At 43.0% G+C, this 24,826-nt stretch overlaps 1 protein-coding gene across 1 annotated transcript in view; it reads right to left on the bottom strand.

Moving 5' to 3' along the window:
* CASR (calcium sensing receptor) overlaps nucleotides 1-24,826 on the bottom strand; it is a 42,675-nt gene that overhangs the window by 5,091 nt on the left and 12,758 nt on the right. The window contains exons 4-5 of the mRNA XM_075034785.1: nucleotides 5,468-5,698; nucleotides 1,755-1,878 (exon numbers count right to left, since the gene is read on the bottom strand). Coding sequence (XP_074890886.1) covers nucleotides 1,755-1,878; nucleotides 5,468-5,698 — 355 coding nt within the window. The remainder of the gene's footprint in view (nucleotides 1-1,754; nucleotides 1,879-5,467; nucleotides 5,699-24,826) is intronic.

Genomic DNA, 24,826 nt, shown 5'->3' with positions numbered 1-24,826 from the left:
TACTGCTTTCCTAATGACTTGTTGCCTCTCCTAAGCTGTTCATGTGAAAAACTTGCTCCTGATGCAAAAGCTCAGTCAGAAGCTCCCATCACCACATGTCATTTCATTTCCATCCATTCAGCCGATCATTTTTATTTTTCTTGTGCCTTTTGCCTGCAGGCCTATTGCAAACTGCAGGCAAGGCAGAGCTAACTTCACATACCAGGGAATTCAACTGCCTCTACTAGAGACAGTGGCAGCTATTTAGCACTGCATCCCAAAGATGGGCTTTCACTGTTGCCTTGAGCTGTCTTAGAGACCATGCTGCCACTGAAGGGAGTAAACCAGATCTCCCTCCTCCCGCAAGGTCATGCAGCTTCTCATTCTAGCTGGAAACTCAACCTGACAAGAGTTTGTTTTCAGGAGGACCAGAGACCTGATCCAACTTGCTCTACGGTCACACAAGTACCTGCACCACTCCCAGACAAAGGGTGGGAGCAAACAGCTGGGAGAGGACATGACAGATTGTCTCCTTTGGTAGTATCAGTGTCTCAGCTGGTTGAGATTGATTGTAAAACTGCTCTCTACGCCTACAAAACTGGCAAGCGCAGGAAGTAAAGAGCATTACTGTCAGCTGAAATAGCAGCAGGAAACCGTGGAGTCAGAAGACAGTCAGCCCCCCAGCCCCACAAATTTCACCAGCACACTAGTGCCACCTCACAAAATCCTGTGAAAAACACCAAAAGACCCCTATTACACATGACCAGAATTGCTTCTATTTAATTTGAAAATGCTACTCCTAAGCATCCTGTAGTACTATATATGTTTGTGCTAAAAAATCATTGCTGTCTGGTACGGATGCAAATTAGATTATCCCAAAGGAGAACAATTGTTCAGTCTTGCATGCAGCTTACTGAAGTTTTCATCTCAGGCAAGGTCTGCAGCATGTGCTGGGACCAGTGCTGCTGGAGAGGGTGTGAGGAGATCCTGAGCTCTCTGTGGTGTGGAGGGAACTGCTGTTCTGAAAGGATTCACTTGCCTTCCTTACCCTGGGGATGCCCAACACTGAGGGAGCACTAATGGCGTTGGAAATTCAGATTTTTTTCAACCAACTCTAAAACTAAGGTTACCTTTTCCCTCCACTGCAGAACCTGAGTGGCTCAATCCAAGCTCCCACTGAAACCAATGACAAAGATGTCCATGGGTGTTTGATAGGACCCAGACATTCTGGTCTCTTGCAGTGCCAGTGCTCAACAGAAGCTGTGGTTGGTGACCCCGTAAAAGGAAATATCCCTTTCTGCTTGTGAAGTCAGGGATGGAATGGACTTTATTTCTTTGTAAAGCATGAAATAAAGCCCTGACAACATGAGGAAAAGCAGACAGGTAACTACAGAATTTAGGATTAGGGTAGGGTGTGTCTCCTTCCTCTAGGCTTTTGGAGGAAGAAAAGCTATTGCTTCAGTGCAATGGAATTTGCTTGTGGCTGCCTGAGAGGCTTCCTATATGCAAGTCTTTTTTCAAGTTCTCTGCCTTAATTTTCCTAACTTGGAGCAGAAGGGACAAGCAGACTTAGCAGAAGACAGGACCTGAGGACCACAGGACTCGAATCCCCTAAGCTTTTCAGAAGAAGTCCCCCCAGACTTTCTGTGAAGCCCCCCCAGCAAAGCAGCCTCCAGCTCAGCACTGTAGGGAAGCGATTTCAGCACAACTGCAGGTGATGCCCAGAGGGCTCGCATGGTCCTCTGCAAACCTCAGAGCAGCTCTGGGGGCATTACCTGTTTCATCACTGTACTCCCCGTCGGGGCAGTCCACGCACTCGAAGCAGCAGGTGGGCTCTCCCTCGATAATGCCCTTCCTTGTGCCCGGGAGGCAGTCCCTGCTGCAGTTAGAGAAAGGCACCTGCAAGAAAAGAGCCCGAGGAGGGTTAATGGCGGCAGTAGCCCACATGCAGCCTTTCTGCAGCAGGACCTTGGGCTTCCTCCAAGGGTGTTACTGCTTGATTAGCACGCTGCATGGAGAGCCTCAGAGGCTCACCTCTTCCCTCTGAAGAGCAGACACATTTTGCACAATAGTCCTTCCGCAACCCACTGCAGTGATATTTGTTTGAAAGAACACATCGAGGGATGGTAGGGAAGATCAGCAGATCTTTGTAATCTCTACTGTATTGTGGGCACTGACAACTGGTATGTGACCCATGATACACATACCAGAAAAGAGTTGTCAGATGGTTAAAAGAAAAGACAATCAATCTCTACTGGCAGGAATTTGAGTCAGCCTTGCAGATGATGGGCTCTGACTGCTGATCCCCAATCCCATGTATTTCATATTGACTGCTTATGATTTATGGGAATTAAAACAGCTTCTTGAAACCCGCTTCCTCCTGTTCTTCTGAAGACCCTCTCCAACCCAGAAACAAAAAAGGTAAATTAATTAAACAAGAGGAGTTTTCATATGAAAGAAAGAAACACCCTGGTTTTAGAACACTGAGCATCAAAAGATGCAAATCAGCAGCTATATGTAAATCCAAAGGCTTCCAGACTTCTGCTGCTACAAATGATAAGCTGTGTCACCTGGTGGCTGTGCATTTATGGTGTGTGTGAGCCCACCTGGGCATGGTCATATCCTGGGAGCCAGTGGCTGCATGGTGCATGCTCATCACATGCCCAATGCACACTGGCAACAAGGAGTTCAGCAAGATCAGTGGAAGCCTGGGCCTTTTTTACACAGAAGCACAACCTGGGGTTGAGCTCACCTTTTCCCAGCTAAATTAAGGAAAGGGAGCTGACACAGAACATGGCTTTCTCAGCTCGGGGAAGTTAAACCCACAATTTCCACTGCCAGCAAAGTACCATGATCTGTACATACTTAAGGGCTGCTCTGGTTGGAAGCCTCCATTCACCTTTTTGGAAGTTTGCTGCTAGTTTGCCCAAGTGCTGCTAACCTGCTGATCTCCAGGAACCTCCTGTGTGGGTGCACTTAGGCAGTGAGTCCAGGGTATGGTTTGGAAATTTCCTGTGGGCAGGCATTGACCTCAGCCACAGGATAAGCAAGCCCTCGGTAGTGGCAACTCCTATGTGGAGATGCCCATTTTGTGGCTTAGGTATCCACCTGCAGCTGAGAGCGGTCGCCATTGCTTATTACTCTGAAGTATAGCTGCAGCACTGTTTGGGAACACTGTTTCTAAACTGTTAATCAGGATTGCATAATTAATTGGACAGACACATATCCAGGGCAAATCCCTGCAGCTCGCCACTTGAAGTACTCTTTGCTTAATTAGTACCTATTGCTATGAATACAGTGTGCTGTTAATATCTATTCCTTGGGACAGGCTTTCGGCAGGTAGTGCATCCACCAGGAGGACTTTGTCAGTCTAGACTGTCTTTCCCTAGGCTGCCACTCATGATTTTGAACAGGGCTGAATCCAAGGCCTGACTGAAGTCATGCACTGCTTCCCCATTGTCTACTAAGCTGACTGAGCTTCCAAGGAGGAAAGTTAAATTGGTTTGACATGATTTCATCTTGACAAATCCATGTTGGTTTATTATCCTCTAAGTGTTTATAAACTGTTTAATAATTTTTTTTATCAAGTCTTTTAGGTTACTGAAGCTTAGCTCCATTGTGTGTAATTCCCTTGGCTCTCCTATATCTGCTTCTAAAATCAGGTATTACGATTACCCTCCTCTAATCCTTTGAGACATCACCCATCCTCCACATTTCTCAAAGACAAATTGCTAATACTTTTGAGATTGCTTTGGCTGCCTTCTTAAGTATTCTGTGGGGAATTTCATCAAGTTCTGCCAAAATGAATCTATCTATCTTACCTACTTTTTAAGTTGTTCTATTGCAAGTCTGGCCAATGCTGAAGTTCCTGTGTTAAAATTAACTACGTTTAATCTTTTTTTGAGGATGGCAGGCACAGAAGGCTTCAGAGAGTGAAGTACTGGCTACTCTCTTTGAGCAGAGCATTTTATCTGGAAGAAATGCAAACTCTATAAACTGGAAAAAAGGCTGCAGCAGACATAGAGATCACAAACCCCTCTGCTGGCACACAATTTACATGCTCTGGCATGACAGTCACCAACATCCAGTCGCATTTTTAAGTTTAGGATGGAGAATGAAGATAAATATTGCCCTGTTAGAGGAATTTAGACTGAGAGAACGCAATTACTTAGTTTAAGTAAAAAACAGTAAAATCCTAACTGTTGGAAAAGGTGCTAGTGGCATTTGCAATGATCAGAATGAGGGTTTAGAAAATAAAGGTTTTTTAATTCCACTTGTGGTTTGTGCTCAGAGACTCCAGCTGGGCTTAGAAAAGCCTGAGCTCAGTATTTCTGTAGTAATGTGCTCTGCCTGACCCATGCCTCCTTTAGAGAGTTCTGGATTTAAACCATAAGTGAAGCTGGGGTATCTGGAGTAAAGGTAAGGCTTAACTGGTGGTGTAAATATATTAGGTAAGTGTAGCTACTGCAGAAGCAGTTACATGATCTGTCAGCCAACGTGAATAATCACCTGGAACTGAATTGCCTTGTTCATTAAGCAGGTGCTGATTTAACACATCTAAACATTGCAGCAGGGCCTGTCAGTGACTTTTCTAAACTAATGCTCCCAGGCCACAAGCCAGATGCCCACTCAGGATGCCCTCCGGGAGCTGGGATTTCTGTCTAGGCTGGAGTGGGCTGCTGGCCATGACAGCAGCTCTCCTGGCTCTTGTCTGGAGATCTCTGCACCATGTTCCCATCATGCAGGGGAGACCTAGCCCTGGCTACTAGTGATGATACAGTTATGCTGAAATGATCTAACATATGCAAGAAAGTGGAGAAGGACTTAGGCCTGACTAAAGTCAATGCCTACATCATGTACTTTTGAGACTGCACAAGCATCTTCTGGTAGATTAAGAAAAGGTAGCAGGTACCGGCATCTCCTGCTATTTGAGCACCATGTCCAAGTTAACCTGGGAAGATTGACAGGGCTTATTCTGTTTGGTTTGCAGGGCAAGGGTGTGAGGAAGGCTCTGGGACTTGGAGGGTAAAGCCAGCAGAAAGAGTTGTGAATTTAACTGGGAGCAGGAAGAGACTCTTCTTGATACAGAAATACTGAGAGTGGAAGAGATTACTGTTTTCAGCAACGAAACTGCTGAGCTCAGGAAACTCTGACTTAGTCAACAACCAGATTTGCGTAATGAATTTCTAATCCTTTTGGAAACAGCATTGCAAAATTCCAAGCTATCTACTTGGGCCAGAAAAAAGGCATTTTTTAAACCATTAATACCCAGGCTCATCAAATGTATAGGAGGGGAGAAGCAGCTGCCCGTTATTTCCAGTAGTGTGTAACAAGGGTGTAAAAGACTATAGCAGAGACCATGTATACAGTAAGATGAATGGATCTTTCAATGAGACACGGAGCCATAATACAAGCAGTGTGCAGGGTTAGTTCAAATTTCAGCTTGCAGAAACTTGGGAAACGTTGCTGTGAGGATTTAAGCACTTACCTCCTTAGAGAATCCACTCCACAGGATCTTGTTTTCATTGATAAAGAGCCGCTCCCCTTTCTTGGCATAGACGTTGTAGTGCCCGACCTCTTCAAAGACGACTGAGCCATCCTCCGGAGAGAGATGCCAATTGATTATTGAGTAATTCCCTACCAGGTCCCCAAACTCATCAAAATCCACTTGCTCCCCCATGTTATTGGTGAAATTTAAGTGTCGCAGATGCTTGAGAACCTAGAGAGAAAGAGAGAGAGAGAGAGAGAGATACCATGAAAGCCTGCATGTCACAACCCTTCCACAGCACACATCTGCTATGGGGACAGAACTGGAAATAATCACTTTACTACAGTCCTTAATCTCTTAAAAATCAATTAATCACAGCAGTAGCAGGCTTTCTCTCACAGACAGCACACGCACGCACAGAGCCTGTACAAACCTTGTAGACAGCACAAGGTATGGCCCTCAGCGTGGTCAGCACCCATCTGTAACACTTACCAGTTGCTACCCCATCAGCCATGTAGCATTCCTCTTCAGTCCCTCTGAGCCACCTCTGCAAGCCTGTAGCTCTTTGTCAGGGGCAGAGAAGTGGCGGCAGCCACTGAAGCGTTTCAGTCACCCACGCGTCCCTCTCACCCTGCTCCTGCAACCACTCTGCATAAACGCTCTCACTTGGCATTGCTCATCTCTGAATGATCAATCACTCAGAAACGGGAAGGCGGGAGAAACAATTCATACTTGACTTTTGATTGAAAAACCCCAAGCCCAATGCACTTCAGTAAAGAACCAACAAATCAAGCTTGTTCGCCACATGGCAGGCCTGGAGAATTCATACCACTTGTTTTTTGGCTCCTGTCTCCTGGTTGCGTAGTTTCACATGCTGCCTGTCCCCACATGTTGACTCCTTTAATTTTCACCTCATGCCTTAAAATGTTACATGCTGTGGACAAGAGCAGTTAATCCCAGGGACAACTGCAGTTGCAAAATTCATGATCTAGATAGCCTGACAGGTAGACCAAAGAAACTGCTGCACGAAAGCGAGCCTGTACTGGCAACTGTGATACAATTCATCCACATCATATTTGTCTTCAAAAGTTAGTTGCTGGTTTATGCGCTTATCAGATTTCCCCCCTCCCTCCCCATTTAATGGATGTTCTTAGTTTCTCTGTAGAGCTCATCTACGGAAAGCTGAGGTGACTCTGAGGGCACCTGGCTGTCAGCTGTCCCTAGACCACTGCAGCATAGTTGCTGCTGTGGTTCTAGTGCCTGCAACAGCTTGTAAACCCAGTCCTCTCTCTCTCACCTGCGAGTGCCCAAACATACAATCCTGGATGGCAAAATGTAAGAAAAAAAAAATGAAATCAATTTGTCTGGGCAGGCAGGGCCCTCCTCACCCCATAGACATAGAACAGACAATATTGTTTTGATGAAGCCTTTTCATCTGGAAACGCAGGGACAGGGGAACAGAATCACTTCATTAATCCTTGTCAGTTTTGCTAAATTGTCTCATTTTTCTCTGTTTCCCTTTGGGATCCTCCTATCTCAAGCTAAAATCCCCAGAGCTACGGAGATACCCTCCTCTCACTGCCTATATCAATGCCAGCCTGAGAGAATCTGGAAAAACCATAGTAGTACTATGCAGGATGTGGCTGGCAACACCTTTTCAGCTTTGTGTGATGTTGATGGAAGTACATAAAAACATTGCCATGGTATTCAGTCTTTGAATAATGGGTGCAATGGCAGAGGCAGGATTTTTTTCTGTCTTTCTCGTCCCTGCTGGCCCTCCTCTGTAGACCAGCTCCCCCATAAGGTGTGCAGTTGAAATGATCTCGCTGAAGAGACAGGACCTGTCCCTGAAGACCTCACCCTCTCTGATTGACACAGCGAAAGAAGGTGCTCTGCTCTGGCACTTTGTTGTGGAGCGCTGGGGCATTGCCTCCTGTAAGGAAGAAAAGAGGAGACTGCTCCCCTCTCCTCCCTCTTGTCCCTGAGGGGCACCCAGGAAGATGCTACTTGCCCAGCTCCATCAGGGACCAGTAAGAAGAGAGCAGAAGGAGCTCTGCAGTCAGAATGGGTGACACAGGGACTGCAGATCCACAGTGATGTCTGCACTGCATCAGCTCACTTTGGCCTCATCTGCAGTGGGGCTGCAGTCCTGGATGCATTAGCAGGAACCTTGTCTGTCAGCACTGTAGGTCCGAAGCAGGGAACCTGCATTCCTCTGCAGACTCTAGGACCTATCACAGGGTGACACCTGCAGCTTTGATGTCCAGAACAAATTTGAGTCATTATGTTGGGCTGAATATCATGTTTCTCCTCACTCCAACCCAGTATTGGACTCTCATGCAGCACTATAGGACTCTGCTGAACGACACTAGGATATTCTGACTGCGTATCACTGCTGGGTTGACCATATAGACAGGAGGGGCAGACCTTGCACTTCTTTTGATTACCGTTACTACACACATTAGGAGACAATCTTGCAAGAGCCATATTGAAGATTCTTCAGTTCAAGTCCTGCCTCTCCTGGCCAGCTGCAGCAGCAGGAGGCTGGCTGGTCTTACAGTCAGTGAGATGAACAGTGGAGAAACCTCTGGATCCCCTGGATGCAATTTTTTTTTGTTTAATTTCATAACATTCACCTCAATTAATCTATTCCTTTGCCTTACCTCCTGACATTAGGCTTCTTAGAAAGTAATATATACCCCTGGCTACTGGAGGGTATTTGTAGGGTTAGTTTAGCAGCATGTTTCCTTTGGTCACACACACACTACATCTGAGGATTCAGGTTATAAACCATTTCATGTACAAGCTGATATCTCGATCTGGTGGGTAAATGTTCATGTAAAAGCACTGATCTGCACTTAACGTTGACTTTCCCCAGGCACAGAATAGCAGCTTCAGCTATGCAGCCATAGCTGGGAGAGCCCAGGCATATCACTTCATGCAGGAAAGACACATGCCCTATTTAAAATCCCAAATGGAGGGCAACAGGAACAACAGGAGTAACAATACCTGGTTCCTCTTTCCAGCAAATACTGAAGTTTGCTTTCAAGTCTAAATTTCTGAGGGGCAGCTTGTGAAATGGTAACTGAATGACTACTAGGACATGTTCCTGTTTTAGACGGTAAGAAAATCCCAGGATGATCTCTGTATATCACACAAGTTCTGCTCTCTACAGGATGAAAATATGGTTTAAACAGTCAAGGAATATATAAGCACTTTTAAAAGAGGAAGTTGTAGACTCTGAATAACTACAGCACTTTTTTATAGGCACCAGTCTATCAATGATTAGCTAAAGGCTTTACAGTTAAAAATGTGTCACTGTGTTTTGTAACTAAAGATAGAAACATAAATACCCAGGACTCAATCCACAAAAACTTGAAAGACCCTGCTTCAGTGAGGGCAAGAACATGTGTCAGGGGTGCGTGTATCATATCCTGGAGCCAAGAGTTTACGAAAGAAGTGTTGACCTCATGGCTTGAATACACCGTCAGCAGCTGGTGGAAGCCTGTGGGGAAAGCATTGTGCAAGCTGCTGTCTTCAGATGTTTCTGTAATTTTTCCTTCTTGTTTTTCCCTCTGTCACAGGCTCCATATTTAATTGCAATGGCTTTTAATTAAAACACCTACTATCAGAAAGGACTTGCAAGCTGCCCTCTAGTTCACCCTCCCATTATTCCTGGTAACGCCATTCCCAGCCACGTAGCATCCCTTGCTTTATCCAGGCTAGATATTCTGGGTCATGCAGTTTCCAGCCTTATGGAAGGATCATAAAACCATAACATAAATACAGTTGTATTAGGTCAGACCAGCAGCCCACCTCCCCAGGAGCTGTTTCTGACTGTGGCCAACAGCAAATGCCTACACAAGACTAGAAGGGGACGTGATACTTCCCCAGAATACTCTCACACCTTTTGCAGCTCAGTGACTTCCTGGGCCAAAGGTCTTTGTACTTGATAACCTGCGGTGGGCTTTTCTTCCATGACGTTGCACGTTTGTGTTCTGCACCTGTGCGAGCTTTTCACATCCACAGCCTCCTACAGCAAGGAGTTCTATATTTTATGAGAAAAGAGCCTCTTTTTGCCTGTTGGAACAGAGCAGCTACTAATCTCTTTGGATGACCTTCCTGCTTATTTTGGAAAAGACAAAGAACTGTCATTTGCTAGTCACCTTTTCCATGCCTCTCAGGATTTTACAAACCTTTGTCAGATCTCTCTTCAGCCACCTCTTTCCCAGGCTGATGAGCCCTATTCGACTTTGCTGCTTCTTGTACAGAAGCTGCTCCATTAACCCTTCTCCAAACTTTCCCAGTCTTCTTCTTCACTTCTGAGATCTGCACATGATATGGAAGTGAAATGCACCAAGCATTACTGAAGTGGCCCCAGGGCACTCTGTTTACCTCTCTGTCCCTTTTCCAGTGTGACTATTCTTAGCAGTGCATTTGCTTCTTTGACTACTATTCAGCCAGAGCTGAGGAGTCCACCCAAGGACCTGCTTGAGCCTGAAGATCCTATTTGTGATTAGTCAGAACTCACCATTTATTTTTATCCTCTGCTGACTGTCTTTCAACAAATGGTTCATCCATGCGAGGACTGAATTTGGCGACAGACTACTAGAAGTATTTTAGAAGCCTGAGCATACTCTGTGAATAGGAGCTCCCTTATCCACATACATCCCAATGCCTTTAAAGAACTTCAGGAGGTTGGTGAGGTAGGGCTTCTCTTTACAAAAGTCATGGTGTCTCCTCCTCAGCATATTCTATTTTTCATTCCTTATTTTTTTTTTTTACTACAGTTTCTAATAATGGGCTCAGTCAGGCTCTGCCAGTTCTTTGGATCTCCTCCAGAACCCTTTTAGAAAATTGATGTCACATCTGTCAATTTTTTAGGCCTCAGGGCCTAAGATTGTTTCAAGTAAGGGGTTTGTCCCCGTAGCCAGCACTTCAGCTACTTCATCTGTGAGGTCTGGCAGACCCCCTGGGTGCACATCATTCACTTGCACCAAAGTATTAAGGTTTGTTTTGCTCTTGTGTCCCATAGCTTCTTCTACAGTCACTTCAATCAGACAGATCCTGTACAAGTCACCCATAAATAAATAAACTCAGGAACCTTCTCAAGTTTGTCCATAAAGAGCACACTTCTGCCATGGCCTTACCTTGTCTTTTGCAGTGATAATCTATGGCTCAGCAGGCAGACCTACTGCTGAAGTGTTTAAAAAAGGATTTATGAGATTTTACCCCATTTACAGCCTGTTCCTCATTCTGTTTTTTGGCCTGCCTTGTTTTATTTTTACATTTAACCTGCCAGAGTTTATAGTCCTTCCAATTTTACTCACTGGACATAACTCAGCTATTTGAAGGATGCCGTGTTGCTTTTAATAAACACCGCTTAATAACTTTGTTTTGCCTTGCCAGCTTCCTTAGCCCTTCTCCACCTTCTCTGTATCTGCAGTAGACACTTACTTTGTGTCACTAGTATTAGGGCTGATGGCAGGCAAAAAAACCCACTTAAACTGTAAATGCTGTCAGGCAGCAGGTAATTGTGTGTGTGCATGAATGTCCAAAGCTGAACTTTTGTACTCTGGAGCACAAGGTAGCTGCAAGCAGTGTATACTAGTTGTACATTTTGATAGTAGCTGGACTAAACAAAAATGACATGTTCTGAATCCTCCAATTAGTAGTAACAAGATGTGAGACAGAACCACCAGTTAGGAGGCTGATCTCAACCAAAACCTAGGGCTGAGGGCTAAAAGGAAGAAGGTGAAGATCATGTCTGGATGAAAAACACTGGAAGTGGGGAAAGATCCTGGAGATGAAGGACATGTGTGCAGATGAATGACATGTGTGCAGATGAATGTCAGGGGATGCCCAGTGACCTTGGCCAGTAATGCTCGAGACCAGTTAACTGTGAGGAGCTACACAGCACAAACTGACGACTTCCACATTGTCAGACCACCCACAATGTCCCTGCTGGGAAGGGAAGGTGAGACCTAGTGAACTTAACGCTGTGGGCAAAGCAAGTAAGCGTGCAAGATACCAAGCAGGTTAAAAGCTCTAGCCTTGTTAATTCTGAAATAAACATCAGTATCCAGATCTGCTATGGGTTGTCATTTACTCTGTCTCAACTGTGACCGTTCCTCAACTAGTGTCCATATACCGGCAAGGGTTTAATACTCTTGGCTTCCTTCTGCAGTTTCTTTCTAACATGTTTCCTCACTAGGTCAAACGGTCCTGCAAGGGAAGTGAACCCGGGCACATTATAGGTGTCTGTCCCCATAAAAGACAAACGATTCCCCCTCCTAACATGCAGTTGCAAGGAATCTTGTCTTGACAGTTAACATACGTTTTCCCACACTGAGTTTTAATTTCTGTCTACCTAGCTATATCCAGGCCTGTAAAACAGTTCTGAACCGATGGGTACCAAATGTTTTTCTCTTTGCTTTGGTAGGGTGCCCATGCTGCAAGCAGTGAACAATTCCACTTCATGGCTCAATGCGAAGATGAAAAGCTGGCAACTGTACTGAAGATGGCAAGTCCTCCCTTTCATTCTGCATTGCTGACAGCCCATTCTCCCCTCTTGTTTCGGATTCATAATCAAGCACCCAGAGAAGATATGTTCATAATGCTGTAATAGGAGTAAGGGCTTGAAAGCTCAGCTGTCACATTAGCCCAGTGGTCATGGCATATGGGATTTGGTTTCTGTCAGTGGTCAGGTATCAGGAAGAAATATGCCCATGTCAGTTCTGAAAGAACCACTTGTAAAATATTTTAAGAGAAATGTTCCCTGAGGCAATACGCTCTTTTTTTTCCCTTCCTTTTGTTTCCATCTATCTATGTGTCAATCTTTATTTACATGCTAGCAAAGCTTTATTTTTTACCGCCTATATAATTGTTTAATTCCTGCTGCATTCTCTACTTTGGATTATCTTGTTCTGTTTTTTATGTAGGGCCAAGTCTTAGGCTCTCCCAAAGGCAGTGCTGTCATCACAGTATCGACCAGTACTGACACAAAGGACCTGAGCAGGCAGGAAGGTGCTGGCCCTAGCTCCTTGAGTCAGTAATACTTGTTTCCAGAAGCCTGAGATGGGGGAAGATGAATTGCACCCAGCTCTTCTGCCCAAAGCATTCTTCTTGCTGGCAGGAGCTGAACTCTCCTTCCCCTCTATAATCTCTCCTCCTCCCCTGCTGCCCATTGTGCACCAACAGGGACAACATGTAGTGCTGATGTTTTTTTAAAATCAAGATACCAGGCTATGCCAACACTGTTAATCTTGCCTTTTTCTGAGGGCCATTCAGAAGATAACAGAGTTCTTCAGCCAGTGGAAGATGTGATTCATTACTGTACATCACCTGTGACATTCCACCTAAGCTGCCTGGTTTCTATTGGTTTTCAGCTCTGAAGAAGTGACTATTAATACTGTTTATCACTATAAGGGTAACCCAGGTGGAGAAGTTGAAAGGGACCCAGAACAGAGCTGGGATTCTCACTGTAAACACCTCACAAAAAAATGGGATGTCTTTCTGTTACGTGTGTCTGGCCCCATGCACAAGAAGTGCCTGGTCTGTAGTTGGGATACTGGGCGCTTCATGCTAAAATAACGCAGACTAGTCACCACCTAGCTGTACAAGGTCTGGGCTGTACGGCACGATTGAAACTGTCAGGTTGGTGACAGTGCAGATGAGCAAAGGGAGATAAACTCTGGAAGAAGAGCTGGCGTCAAAGAGTTGAAGAGAGGGAACAGTCAGCCAGAGATTCATTCACAATACTGCGAAGGAATTCTGACAAGATGGGGTTGACATGTCAGCTCTGGTGAAATGCTGTATCTGCCAGTGACTTGAAAAACAGGGTGAAAGAAAGAGTTCAGTTCAAGACTCAAGAACAGCTGTACAAAGGCTAAGAATAACTCAAGAACTTTCAAAGTTGTTACGCTTTGGTAAGAACTGAATGACATCCTTGTAAAGCTAGGTAGGTCAATGGACAGCACGACTGAAAGCTAAATGTGTATGACAAATAGAATTTGCCATATGTTAGAAGTAATAATTTAAACTATTCATAATCTTTCTTAGAAACTAAATTAACTAACCATTCAAGACAAAGACCTGTTCATTATTGTAGGCAGCTCAGTAAAAACATTCTGTACATTATGCAGTTGAAAGAACAAACAAAATACTAGGATATGAAAGTAAGAAAGAAAATGACACTGAAAATATGGTGCCAATATATACATTGATGGTACAGTTTCCCCCGGAAAATGCAGTTAGTTCTAGTCATTTGATCAGAAAAGAAGAATAAAATTAAAGGAAGATTAGTGAGGTCCAGAGGTGGTGATGATAGCTCTTAGACAGTCAGTATGACTTCCATTTGAAGATAAATCAAAGTGTGGGATTATTTAACTGTTTATGACACATGTAGTGATTTGCAGCAAAGAGGTGACATATTCTTACAGATGCAGATCCCTATCCCTGCAAAGCCGACTGAGTTTATTCAGGTCCCCAGAGAAGTACAGGACATCAAGCTGCCATGACAGGATGTGCTGATTGGCATATTTTAACTGGTAATTGGTTTGGTTTGGTTCTGCTTCCATTGTGGATATAAGATCCCTAGGCAGCTGAGGGACGGATCTCTCCCCCTCTTCCATTGACCAGTGCCCTCTGCTCGAGGAGGGGCAGCAGTGGTGCTGACGTGGGCACCCATGCATACATTTTGTTTTTGCTTTATAAGAGAGAAGCAAGCTCTCCAATAGAAATTTGCAGAAATTGGGAGAGGGAGGAACTCGAATGGGCTGTGTTGGAAACACCTCACCGCTCCGTGGAAGGTACTTGGTGCTTCCTTTGTCTCATGCTATGCTGTGAGTGCTCAGTCTGCTTCGAAACCAATGAAGCTTAGAGTTTCCTACAACAAGGTCTGGTTGGGCTGCCTGGAACTGGGCTTGATGGGTTAGCTTATGTGGTTTTCTAGCCAGCAACCAAGGGACACTGCTTTGCTGATTCAAAACTGCAGCAGCTTTAATGCTTTCTTGACAGTGAAAGGTGACAGAAGTAACAAATTAATAGCTGCTACAACAGTAGGAGCAAGTCACTTACTTACACCAAAAATGTTAAAGGCATGCATTTCAAAATGGGACTTGATATAAAACAGGACTAATCTGATTTAGGGTCAGATTTACTACAGTACGATGTTTACAAGGATGTCCAGAAAGAACTCAAAACTATAAGCCTAGTGGATTTCACAACAGAGGCTGCACAATTCAGGTCTAACTGAGATACATTACAAAATTTGCTGGTGTTTGCAGATGCCTGAATGCCATTACAAAACTGCGTCTAAAATGCTTCAGAAAGACCTGTCTGCCGAGTCACAGAGGTTCCCGAAGGCATCAAGAGATGATCTCACAGTATTTTGGCATCGCATGGCTGGTTTTCCAGACTGATGTAACTATCAGTTAGGAGGTCACAGGACACAGTAGGGATAGTAACAGGCTATTTTGTTTCCTGAAGGTCCTCCAAACCTCATGCTGGCCATGTGGACACCTGCTGTTCTAAGTGCACTTGTCTACAAAATGCAAGTCCTGAGCCTGTACTGCTTAATGCAAAGCTAACAGCACATCACTTAAGCATGCTGTGATAAAGGATAATGCTTTTGCTAAGTGTGACATGACTGGAAAATATAGCAAGAAAGTTTTCATGTGCTTGGCCTTGCCTGGATCCAGATGATATCTGAGGAAATAAACAGAGTGGGAACATCCTCTGCATACATCCCAACTATAGGATTTTCTGAAACCAAAGATTTACATAGGAAAACATCATGTGAAATCCAGTCAACTGAAATTCAGTGCAAATATGTTTTTTAAAGTCAAACTTAAAAATGTGACCTTCAAGTCACAGTTCCATTTTTAATTGTAATTACTTTTTTTAATGGGAAAAAGGGGAAACAGTTTGAGTCTGTCAAAATGCTTGTTTGGACAGTGTTGTTTCAATTAACAACAGGGGGCAATTCAATTAACAATCAGGCAATTCAATTAACAATTAACAATCAGGACAAAAATCATGGTAGCGAAATGAAAAATAATGTCTGTGGAGGATCCCTAGATGTGGAATATAATGCTCTACAAAATCAAGCAGGCTTCTGACTGGTCTCTGCCCCAGTGATGTACAAGTGTAGGCCAATGATGACGAAGGTCTCTGTACCCAACAGAACAGAGAAAATCCATGGACAAGGTAGAGGAAAGAACTGAATGACTGTACTGCCTGCATGATAAACCATTATCAGTTCAGAAATTTTGGCTGTGTTCATTAAAATAAAAGCTCATTAATTAAGGGGTAATGATACGTTACTATCCTCATCATACAAATAAAGCTCAAACAACAGTATTTATTATGGTGTGCTCTAAAAGCACTGATCCAACAATGACAATTCAAACAAGGCTGTGAAACACAAGTATTATATTAACAGAAAGTAGAACATAAAAAAACCTGGAGAACAAAGAAGAAAAAAAATCACCAGGCAACCTATTAAGAAATTTCTTGAACATATTAAAATTGAAAGGTGTCATATATGCCAGATCCTCATGACATAAGGCTGTAAGAGACTGCTAAAGAGGATGGAAAGCTAAAGAGACAGCTAAGGAGGAGAGGGAGGAAAGCTAAATGAATGATATGTTATTGCCCTTGCTATCAGAAAAAAACCCTGGGCATTCTTATCCCAAGGGCACTTGTTTTGAAGCCATAATGTGACATTAACAGAGGTAGAAGGTCCTTAAAAAGAGATTAGAGAACAGCCTGAGCAATTTAAATTGGATCTAAAAGGCTGACAGAACCAGACAGTTCATCACAGCACTCCACGAGCAATAAAAAGAGCGCTAATACAGTAGGTTTATGACATACATATAAAAATGCCACTGGCTTTGAATGACAAAGTCAATATGCTATCTAATATTATTCCACAGCAATCTCCATCCACCTTTCTGGTACACGTGCACGTATAGTGCACTCCCAACAGTGTGCCTGAAGTTTCCCTCTGTGTCAGTCCATGCTGGGCATGAATCAGAGCTCAGACCTCTTACAGAGGCTTGTATTTCTGCTCGGTGGGCCACTCCAGAGTCAGCCTCCGATGGGCTGCAAGAACTGCCAAGCAAAGACAATACCGTAAAATGCAGAGGGATGTCTGGCATCAATACCAGGAAAAACAATGGCAAAACAAGAGTTTTGGGTTGAGGATCAATTAATACAAAATTATAGGACAGAAACATAATTGCTGCCAGTCAATAAGGCTTTGAGGAATATGGATCTTGTTAAATCCAAGTTTGGCTGACAAACACACCCCTTTAGAAGTGAAATATCTGAGCTTTACGTTTAATGTAAAGCATCTGTTCATGGATCAAGAATTGCCGAACAGATTTGTAAAAACACATATCAACAGAGAGAGATCATCAGTTCATGGGGAATTCCTCCAGCCTCAGTAAACAACTCACTGTTACCCAATATGTTCATCAATACTCTGGCAGAAAATAGAAAAGTACTGCTGGGAAAATTTGCAGAAAATGCATGGATTAAGGCAATGCTAAATAATAATAATCAAGACAAAGCATTTCCCCCAGATTGCTCTCAAACATTTGTGTTTAATACAGTGAAATTCAGACTTATGCATGAAGGCATAAGAAATTCAAGCCACAGGCACAAAAAAGGTACCACATCCTGCAAAGTATTACTGGCAACTCAATGGGACCTTTCAATTGTATGCTGTGGCAAGGAAGGCTAATGTAACTTGTGCACATACGTATAAATGAAGAAATAATAAGAGCATGTAAATGTGGGAAATTTTTTTTCACTGTTTGGCTGTGCTGAGGCTGTTAAAGCAATACTGAATATATGGCAAAAAGAAGGATGAGTGAATGGACAAGATACAGAAATAAAGCAGAAAACGTATCTTATGACTAAAACCCCACTCTTTTAAATTATCAAGATAAGACCGAGGAATAATTTGATCAATGTGCAGGAATACTGCATGGAGAAAAATAATGAGTACTTCATCTGGACTTTTAAATCTAATAGAGCAAGGCCAAGTAAGGACCAATGAAACTAAAGGTCAGTTAAATCCCAACTAGAAATAAGACACGATCTGTGACAAGAGATGTGACCTGCCATGGATCATACTAATAAAAGAAAGGTCTACTAGTCAGCATGTCTTTGGGGGAAATAAATCTGGCTAAACACAAGTTTGACTGGCAAACACTGACTTTCAGAAATGAAATACCTGGGCTTTACATCCAATGTGAAGCATCCCTTAGCTGGATTGAAATTACTTTCCTGAATGTGGCATAAATTTACATAGTTTATTATACAAAGGATTTCAAACTGCATGATCATTTGGCAAGTGACTCCATTTGAACATTTTTAGGTTCCTATTAAGGTTTTGTGGAGAGACATGGTCTCTGGACAGACAAAGGCAACAGTACAAGTACAGTGAGAGCTAATTGTCAGTGCTATTAGATGGTATTTTGTACTACACTCTGTATGCTGCTGTCTTTACCTACAGCCATGATATGAAAGAACCATTATGGCCACCTAATCTAGACTTAATGCCCTAATTGCTTTGTTTTTCACTTGTAACATATAATATGGAGAAATCCACTGGGTACAATGGCCCAGGGTGCTGTGTGTACGAATGATGAAGGATCTATTGGCAGAAGTCCTGACTGAGTAAACGATGTTTTAATGCTCTTGGGAGGTCATCATACTGCACAATAACTGTTGTGGTGAAGTATCAAAAAGCTTCAGATAGGGCTCTTTTTATTAATTTAAGTCTAAATTTAATACTAAATAATACATAATTAATTGTCCACCTATTAATGCTAATAATAGAGCCAGTGGTTATCCTACAAGCTCAGTGTTTTCAAGTAGCATAATTCACATATAATGCCTTGCATCATCAAAATCTGATTGAAAAGTCTTTTCTGGGAGGTGTTTAATGCTGTCTCTACCCAGCTGTGCAGTGAACAAATCTGTATATGTGTCTGCACCCATTTGCTGTCACTTTCTTCTAACAGCCCTTTATGGATCAGCCTCTTCAAAGTCCCAACAAGGTTTGAAACTGCGTCCTGCACAGAACACTGCTGATATTGATTTGAAAAACTGTGCCTTTCTCTAGACCAGGAAGAAGTCATAGCTTTTGACTGTAAATTCTTTCCTATTTGGAACTATAGGATGAATTACCTCAGTGCTTGGGTAAGCTGCCTCTCTCTGTCAGAATGAGAACCAACTGATAGTGCATACTTGCTGTCATTTCTTTTAACAAAACAATGGTCATTCGTCTAACCTGAGTTCAATGGTTATTATAATCTATTCAAGAACTACTATCCATTAAAAAAAAAAAAAAGAGCCCTAAAGTTTCCTGTAGTCACACTGAGTTGACTGAACTCACGCAACTGATTCAGAAATTTAGAATGGGCATCTGTTGCAAGCACAGTCATAGGTGCCATCAATGGTCAACTAAAGTCCCAGTAGAAGCCCTGTTACTGTGCTTGGGCACATGTTTCACTTGACTACCAGCTTAAAACATTTTTTTTCCATTTCCTTTATCAATATAAGTCTTGGCCAACAAAAAAAATGTCATTTCAAGGCTTTGATTTCTACAGTTCCTAAATAACCTTCATGTAATTTCTCCTAGAGACACAGGTAAAAGTCCTTTCTGAGCAAAGTGTTGCATCTGGTTCCGTGAGAAGATCACTCTTTTAAACCTACAAGGCAAAAGGGTCCTTTATATGACATAAAAGGTGATTTGTTCTCCTTCCTCCAAACTTCACCCACTGTGTGCAGCAACACTAGTCCTTCATAGTGCATGAAAGTTCACTTTGGGGATAAACTATGTGGCTGGTTAGTAAAGCATCTGTGAAGATGCCTGACCACCCAAAAAGAAAAAAAATAATAAACTATGCTGCAATTATCATGCCTTTGAATTTAGCTTCAGACCTACCTTGGGGTAAATGGAAATCGGGCAAGTCAGAGGAATGATTATGACATGAAACTGAATTTTTGATAAACCGACTTGTTTCCTCACATCACTTTCTGAGTGCCTTTAGGGGGTTCTCAAGGTGCTCTTTGCCACCAGCTCCATTTGTGAATAGCATCAGGAAAGGTCAGTCCTAGAAGAAACTTTACATCCTTTTATGTAATAAAGACATGCTATGTCTTAGTAAAAGATACTGATGTCTTGGTAATTCAAGGGATAATTATTATCTGAAGTCGCTACAGACAGAGACATTATGTGAGCATCTCATGGAGCCTTCCCTAAAATTCCCATGTCCAATACAGGCTGCAAAACTGTATTCTTTTCCCCAAGTGACAAAGGTACAAATGAGCTTCATAAATATTAGAAAGGGCTTCTTTTTAAATACAGCTTTTGTTGTAATGCAGTGCATAAGTGACTATATTAAAAATTACTTTTATGAAAAATTCAACACCTTTAGGTGTGGGCAGGAATACTGCATTTTTTGTCCTCAGGCAGTGTGTACTACCCTGATTCAGAAGAATCTCAGCCATTTTCTACTAAGTAATTAATAACCACAACTCCTTACTTCACGACACAGAGGTTGTGTATTTGCTGCATGCAGTTCATCTACCCTTCTTCTAGTAACCCTGTCGGAGCGATGGTTTCCCTGGCGTATTTTCTACTGGTGACGTTACAGGCCTGACCCCTGCTTTAGTAAGGTCCAGTTAAGTCTTTCTCCCTTTAGTTGCAGAGACATCTAAATAATACTCCATTTATTGTCTGCTTAGTTGAAGAGCTCACAAGTGATGTTCTCAGCTGATGGCAAGTTGTTATCTCCAAACTGATGAGTAAGCGATCATCTGTTATTGCCCTTGTAGGGAAAAAGCTGTGTTTGCTCTATTGACCCACACATTTCTGCGTGTGAATCAAGTTGTCTGCCTCTCAGTTTGGTCTCCCACAATGAAGGCACACTGGTGAAATGCTTGCTTTCTGTTCATAACAAATATATCTCCAGTGTATCTGTAATGCTGACTAGGTGAGGTTTTGCAGTTGCCTGATATTCAGCAGCTTCCTCTGTCTTCATTGCAATTCTTCCCAAATGACTAATTTTCACACCAGCCTCAGTTAATACCTGTTCTGATACTGTTTTGTTCTCTATGCCACAAAGCAGCTGCTTTCCATACACTATTTTAATTGTTCAGACAGGCCTATATAGTTCAACAGACACAAAACTGATTAGATAAGCCATTAGGCTCAAAGGTCTGGAGAGACATATGTCATCTAAGGCATCATTCACTTCTTTAAAGCCTTGCAGAATCAATTGCCAGCCAGCCAGCCATACCTAAATGTAAAGTTGAAGAAGGCACCAATCCATTTTTACCTCTTCATAATGCATATCACCAGCACAGAGGAAGGAACTGTTGGCTGGGAGGTGCACAGGTGTAATATAAGTCTTTAGGTGTTGCTAGGTGAAGCCAATCTGTATTTGCTTTTATTTTGTGGAACAGCATATGGCAGCTTTTCACTAAGTCTGAGGTCAATCAGATTTCTAGGCATAGAATAATTTACATGAGCACGTCTTTAACCTGCTAATCATTACAGGAACACATTTTTCAGCCTGTGCAGCATGCTTTGCCTTGGTGCCTAGAAGAGCTATCTCATTTTTCACTCACGAACCTGCCAAAGTTCACAGCCTCCAGTGTAACCACAACCTGCAAATCGTCTGGGAGTCCACCTAAGGATGCTCTGCTCCGTGACTCTGTGACTGCACACCTTTGCCATTGCAAATCCACGAGAGCCTGTCTTCCCTATTTAATTACAATGCTTTTACTGTGAGACAGAAAGAGAGGCCCATCAGCTGCTTGTTGGCAATCATCAAGAAGCCAAATGAATGGGCAGAAGAACAGTGTGAACTATGAAGAAAAGACAGGTTTTTCCTCTTCTCATGCAGAAAGAATATGAAGTAGTAAATACTTGCTCTGAAGGACAGATTAGGATCCCCTACTAGTTTTCCCCTTATTTTTTGCAGGACCATCCAGTGTTTGAAAGGAGACAGAGACACCAGAGAGGCTCCTGTAAATGCCCCAAAGGGTTATAAATCTTTGCTCAGAGAGGAACTGAAAAAAGAACAGATGGACGTGCTGCTAGAAGTGACCATGGGAATAGCCATGTGAGCAGAGACCAAGAAAATGAAGGAACCTGAGGGACCTGGGAAATATTATCAAGGAAGATATTAAGAAAAAAGGGCTTCAAAAGCAGACTGTTTGAACTGTTATGGAGAAACAGGCCAAAGATGCAGGGAATATTGACAAAGAGGCAGCATCAGTAAAGGAGCCCTGAGCCCATGTCCCACCTCTTGCCATACCTTTCCACTGCTATTCTATAGCTTAGGGGAGAGCCTGTATTTGGGGGAGGCCAGTCCATGAACCAGAGCAACCCACAGAATTAGCCCTACTCAATACAGTCTCCTAAAAATATCACAGCCCACCATCAGAAGAGAATGGGCGTCTGATAATCAGAGGTGACAGAGTCCTTTAAGAAGATTCTTTCTGTTGTACTATTTGCAGTCATGCACTTTAAACCTTAGTGCTTTGTGTAAAATTTTGCCTTCTCCCAATGTGACAGAAATTGCTTATACATTTTGTTCGGGATTGCCCTGCACCTTTTTGTTACCTGAAGAAATCACTGCAAAAAGAAGTAATTAATCTGATCTTGATCAATATTGTGCAGGACACAACAATGGCATGTGCAGAGAATACTATCTGCTCTTTGCAGGCATCTTGCAAAGGTGTGCACCTGGATTATCTTCTGCCTTGCAGCAGGGTAGATTCTTAAAACATGACAGCTGCAGGCATATACATTGCTCAGACATCCTATTAACGCCTGTAATTTTCTGTAGAGTACAGAAGTGCCAGTTTTCCCATTTTGAGGCAGAGGACTCAACCCCACAGGCAGCTCTGCATGCGGAGTGAGTGGCACAGCTCCTGCCTGGAAGCTGCCCTGCCTGCTCACCAGCTCTGCCTGCGCCTGCATCTCTGCATGTGCTGCTGCAGCCTGCGAGCGTGGGCTGACCAGTCCCATCTCCAGTGCGAATGCCCACAGCCGGCTTCAGTGGCATTGGTAAAACAAAAGGAAGCAAGACTGAATTTATGGAGAGGGTCTGCCACCGACTTAGGTGGAGAAAATGAGTAAGCAGCTTCTTAAACAAGTAGCTATAAATAAGTCAAGACAAAAGTTGTTAGTATTTGATATTTCAGCTTGGGAGACACAGAAAAATCCCATCCTCTCCATGCTGAAACATACTTAAGAGCTTTTTTAAACTGTAAATAGTAAATTCTTAATATGGGAACTGCACCCAATTTAAGCAACTCACAGTAATTCTGTGCTAGGCTTCCTGCTGTCCAGTTCAAACGAACTGATCACTGAGGCAAAAATGTTATTTTTATACACAGAGCCACACAAGCACCCTCCATGAATTATATAAAACAGTTCCTCCAAAAGGTTTGTACTACAAAATACAAAATTAACAATTAGCAGGTAACGAATAAATAAGAACTCATATGTGTTAATGGGATAATGCCCTTGAAAGGCAACAAAATTAAATGGTACATAACTAAATTGTGGAACGCACCATGTATCCGCCCCAGCCACCGACCCCGCTGGCAAGGGCTGCTCTGGACAATAGCTCAGGCTAATGGAGCCACGAGTTCACTGGGTTTGCCTTATCTGTCCCCCACACCACCTGGGCAGTGACTGCAGATGCTATTAGCGGCTGGTGCCTCCAGTCTCAGGCATGGAGACTTCCTAACGCTGTCCTTTGCTCTCTCAGGTTGCTCACGAAACCCTTGAGCTGATTGTGAGAAGAGGGAGCAGGCGCTGACCACCAGCAGAAGTACTGCTGCACATGAGATTGACTTTTGTAGAAAGATATTTTTCTGTCTGGTTGTCACAAAACTGCTCTCTGGAGATGCTGGAAGATGCATGTTTGTGAGGTGAACTCATTACCCCCAAGGCTGAGGAAAGCTTCCTGAGGGTAATGAGCCGCAATGCCTGATATGAAGTAGGTGTGCACACAAATTTGGCATTTACTTGCTATTCATGTGTTTGATTTTGAAATGAATTGAAAAAATGCACAAATATCAAATATGCTTGACAGCTAACACCACATAATGTTGGTCATTTCAAGTGTAGCCTGTTCCTTTGTAGCACCCGCTATTGCTGCCCAGTCATGTTATCCCCCACATATTCTTTCTTGATGCTGATTCCCTCCTTTAAGGCAAGTATGCATGTCCAAAAGCCTAGATCAGCAGGATGCTTTACATTTTGATATAGCCCTCCTTCAGCACCAGACAAGCAACACAGAAATAAGGGAACATTCTTCCCGACTGTGGAATCCTCAACAAACACCACATTATTTTACTTAGCTATGGTATGAATATCCTGCCTTACTTTCCAACTTGACAAGGCATAAGGGAATGAATTAAAAATATACTTATTCTGGATCATTTTTACCAACAGAGTGAAAGCTAAATCTGTCTGTGACTTGCCCACTTCTGCTAGTATGCTCCTGAAAAGCAGAATAGCTTTGAAAGACAGAACCCCCAGAGAGAGCCAGCAATCGTGGGATTCCCCTAAACCAGGGTCAAATCCCACACTCATCAACTCTGAGTAAAGTGGTTTCACTAAACCCAAATCAGGTATCTACAGCAATGCAGGTTTCCCATAAATGTCAAGACAAAGCCTTTTACTTTGATCTGACTGATGTTTTTTCGTTGACTGAGACCAGACAGGAACCAAACTGCAGTTCCCATGAATGCTGACCCAACATCTGCAAAGTTTGTGGCACAGATAGCCTTTATTTTGGTTAGACTGTCATGAATAGAGGAAATTACACATGCAAATGGGGATGTGATCCTCCTTATATTCACCCGTGTTGTTCTGATTTCAGGCACGTTTGGGCCCAAGTTTTCTGTGATGACCAGAACAGGGCAAACAGAATTTGCTACATATTTGACATATCTTCATTTGATAGCCTTACAAGCTAATTCTGCTATTTAGAACGCAGCAGATATTAGAAACACATACTAAATATCACATCGGATAGCACAATCAGACACACAGTAAGGTATAGAGTATTCATAAAGGATCAGAAGACAAAATGCTAGAATACCATCCATGTGCCAGTGGGCGGAACGCACTGAATGAAAGGGCAAATGTGACTAAGTCATTAGTATCATTTTATCAGTTTACAAATATCACTGCCAAATCAAAGCAACTATCTATTATTTGCCCAATAGCCACACGTTATTTTCCTTCATTACTCAACCTGCTTTAGTTTGATCCTATATAAGCTTAAAACTGTGGGGAAAAAATACAGCCTG

This window comes from Buteo buteo, chromosome 8, assembly GCF_964188355.1.
Source record: "Buteo buteo chromosome 8, bButBut1.hap1.1, whole genome shotgun sequence".
Taxonomy (NCBI): Eukaryota; Metazoa; Chordata; class Aves; order Accipitriformes; family Accipitridae; genus Buteo; species Buteo buteo.
The sequence above is the reverse complement of the archived record's forward strand: the minus strand, read 5'-3'. Positions and strand labels throughout refer to the sequence as shown.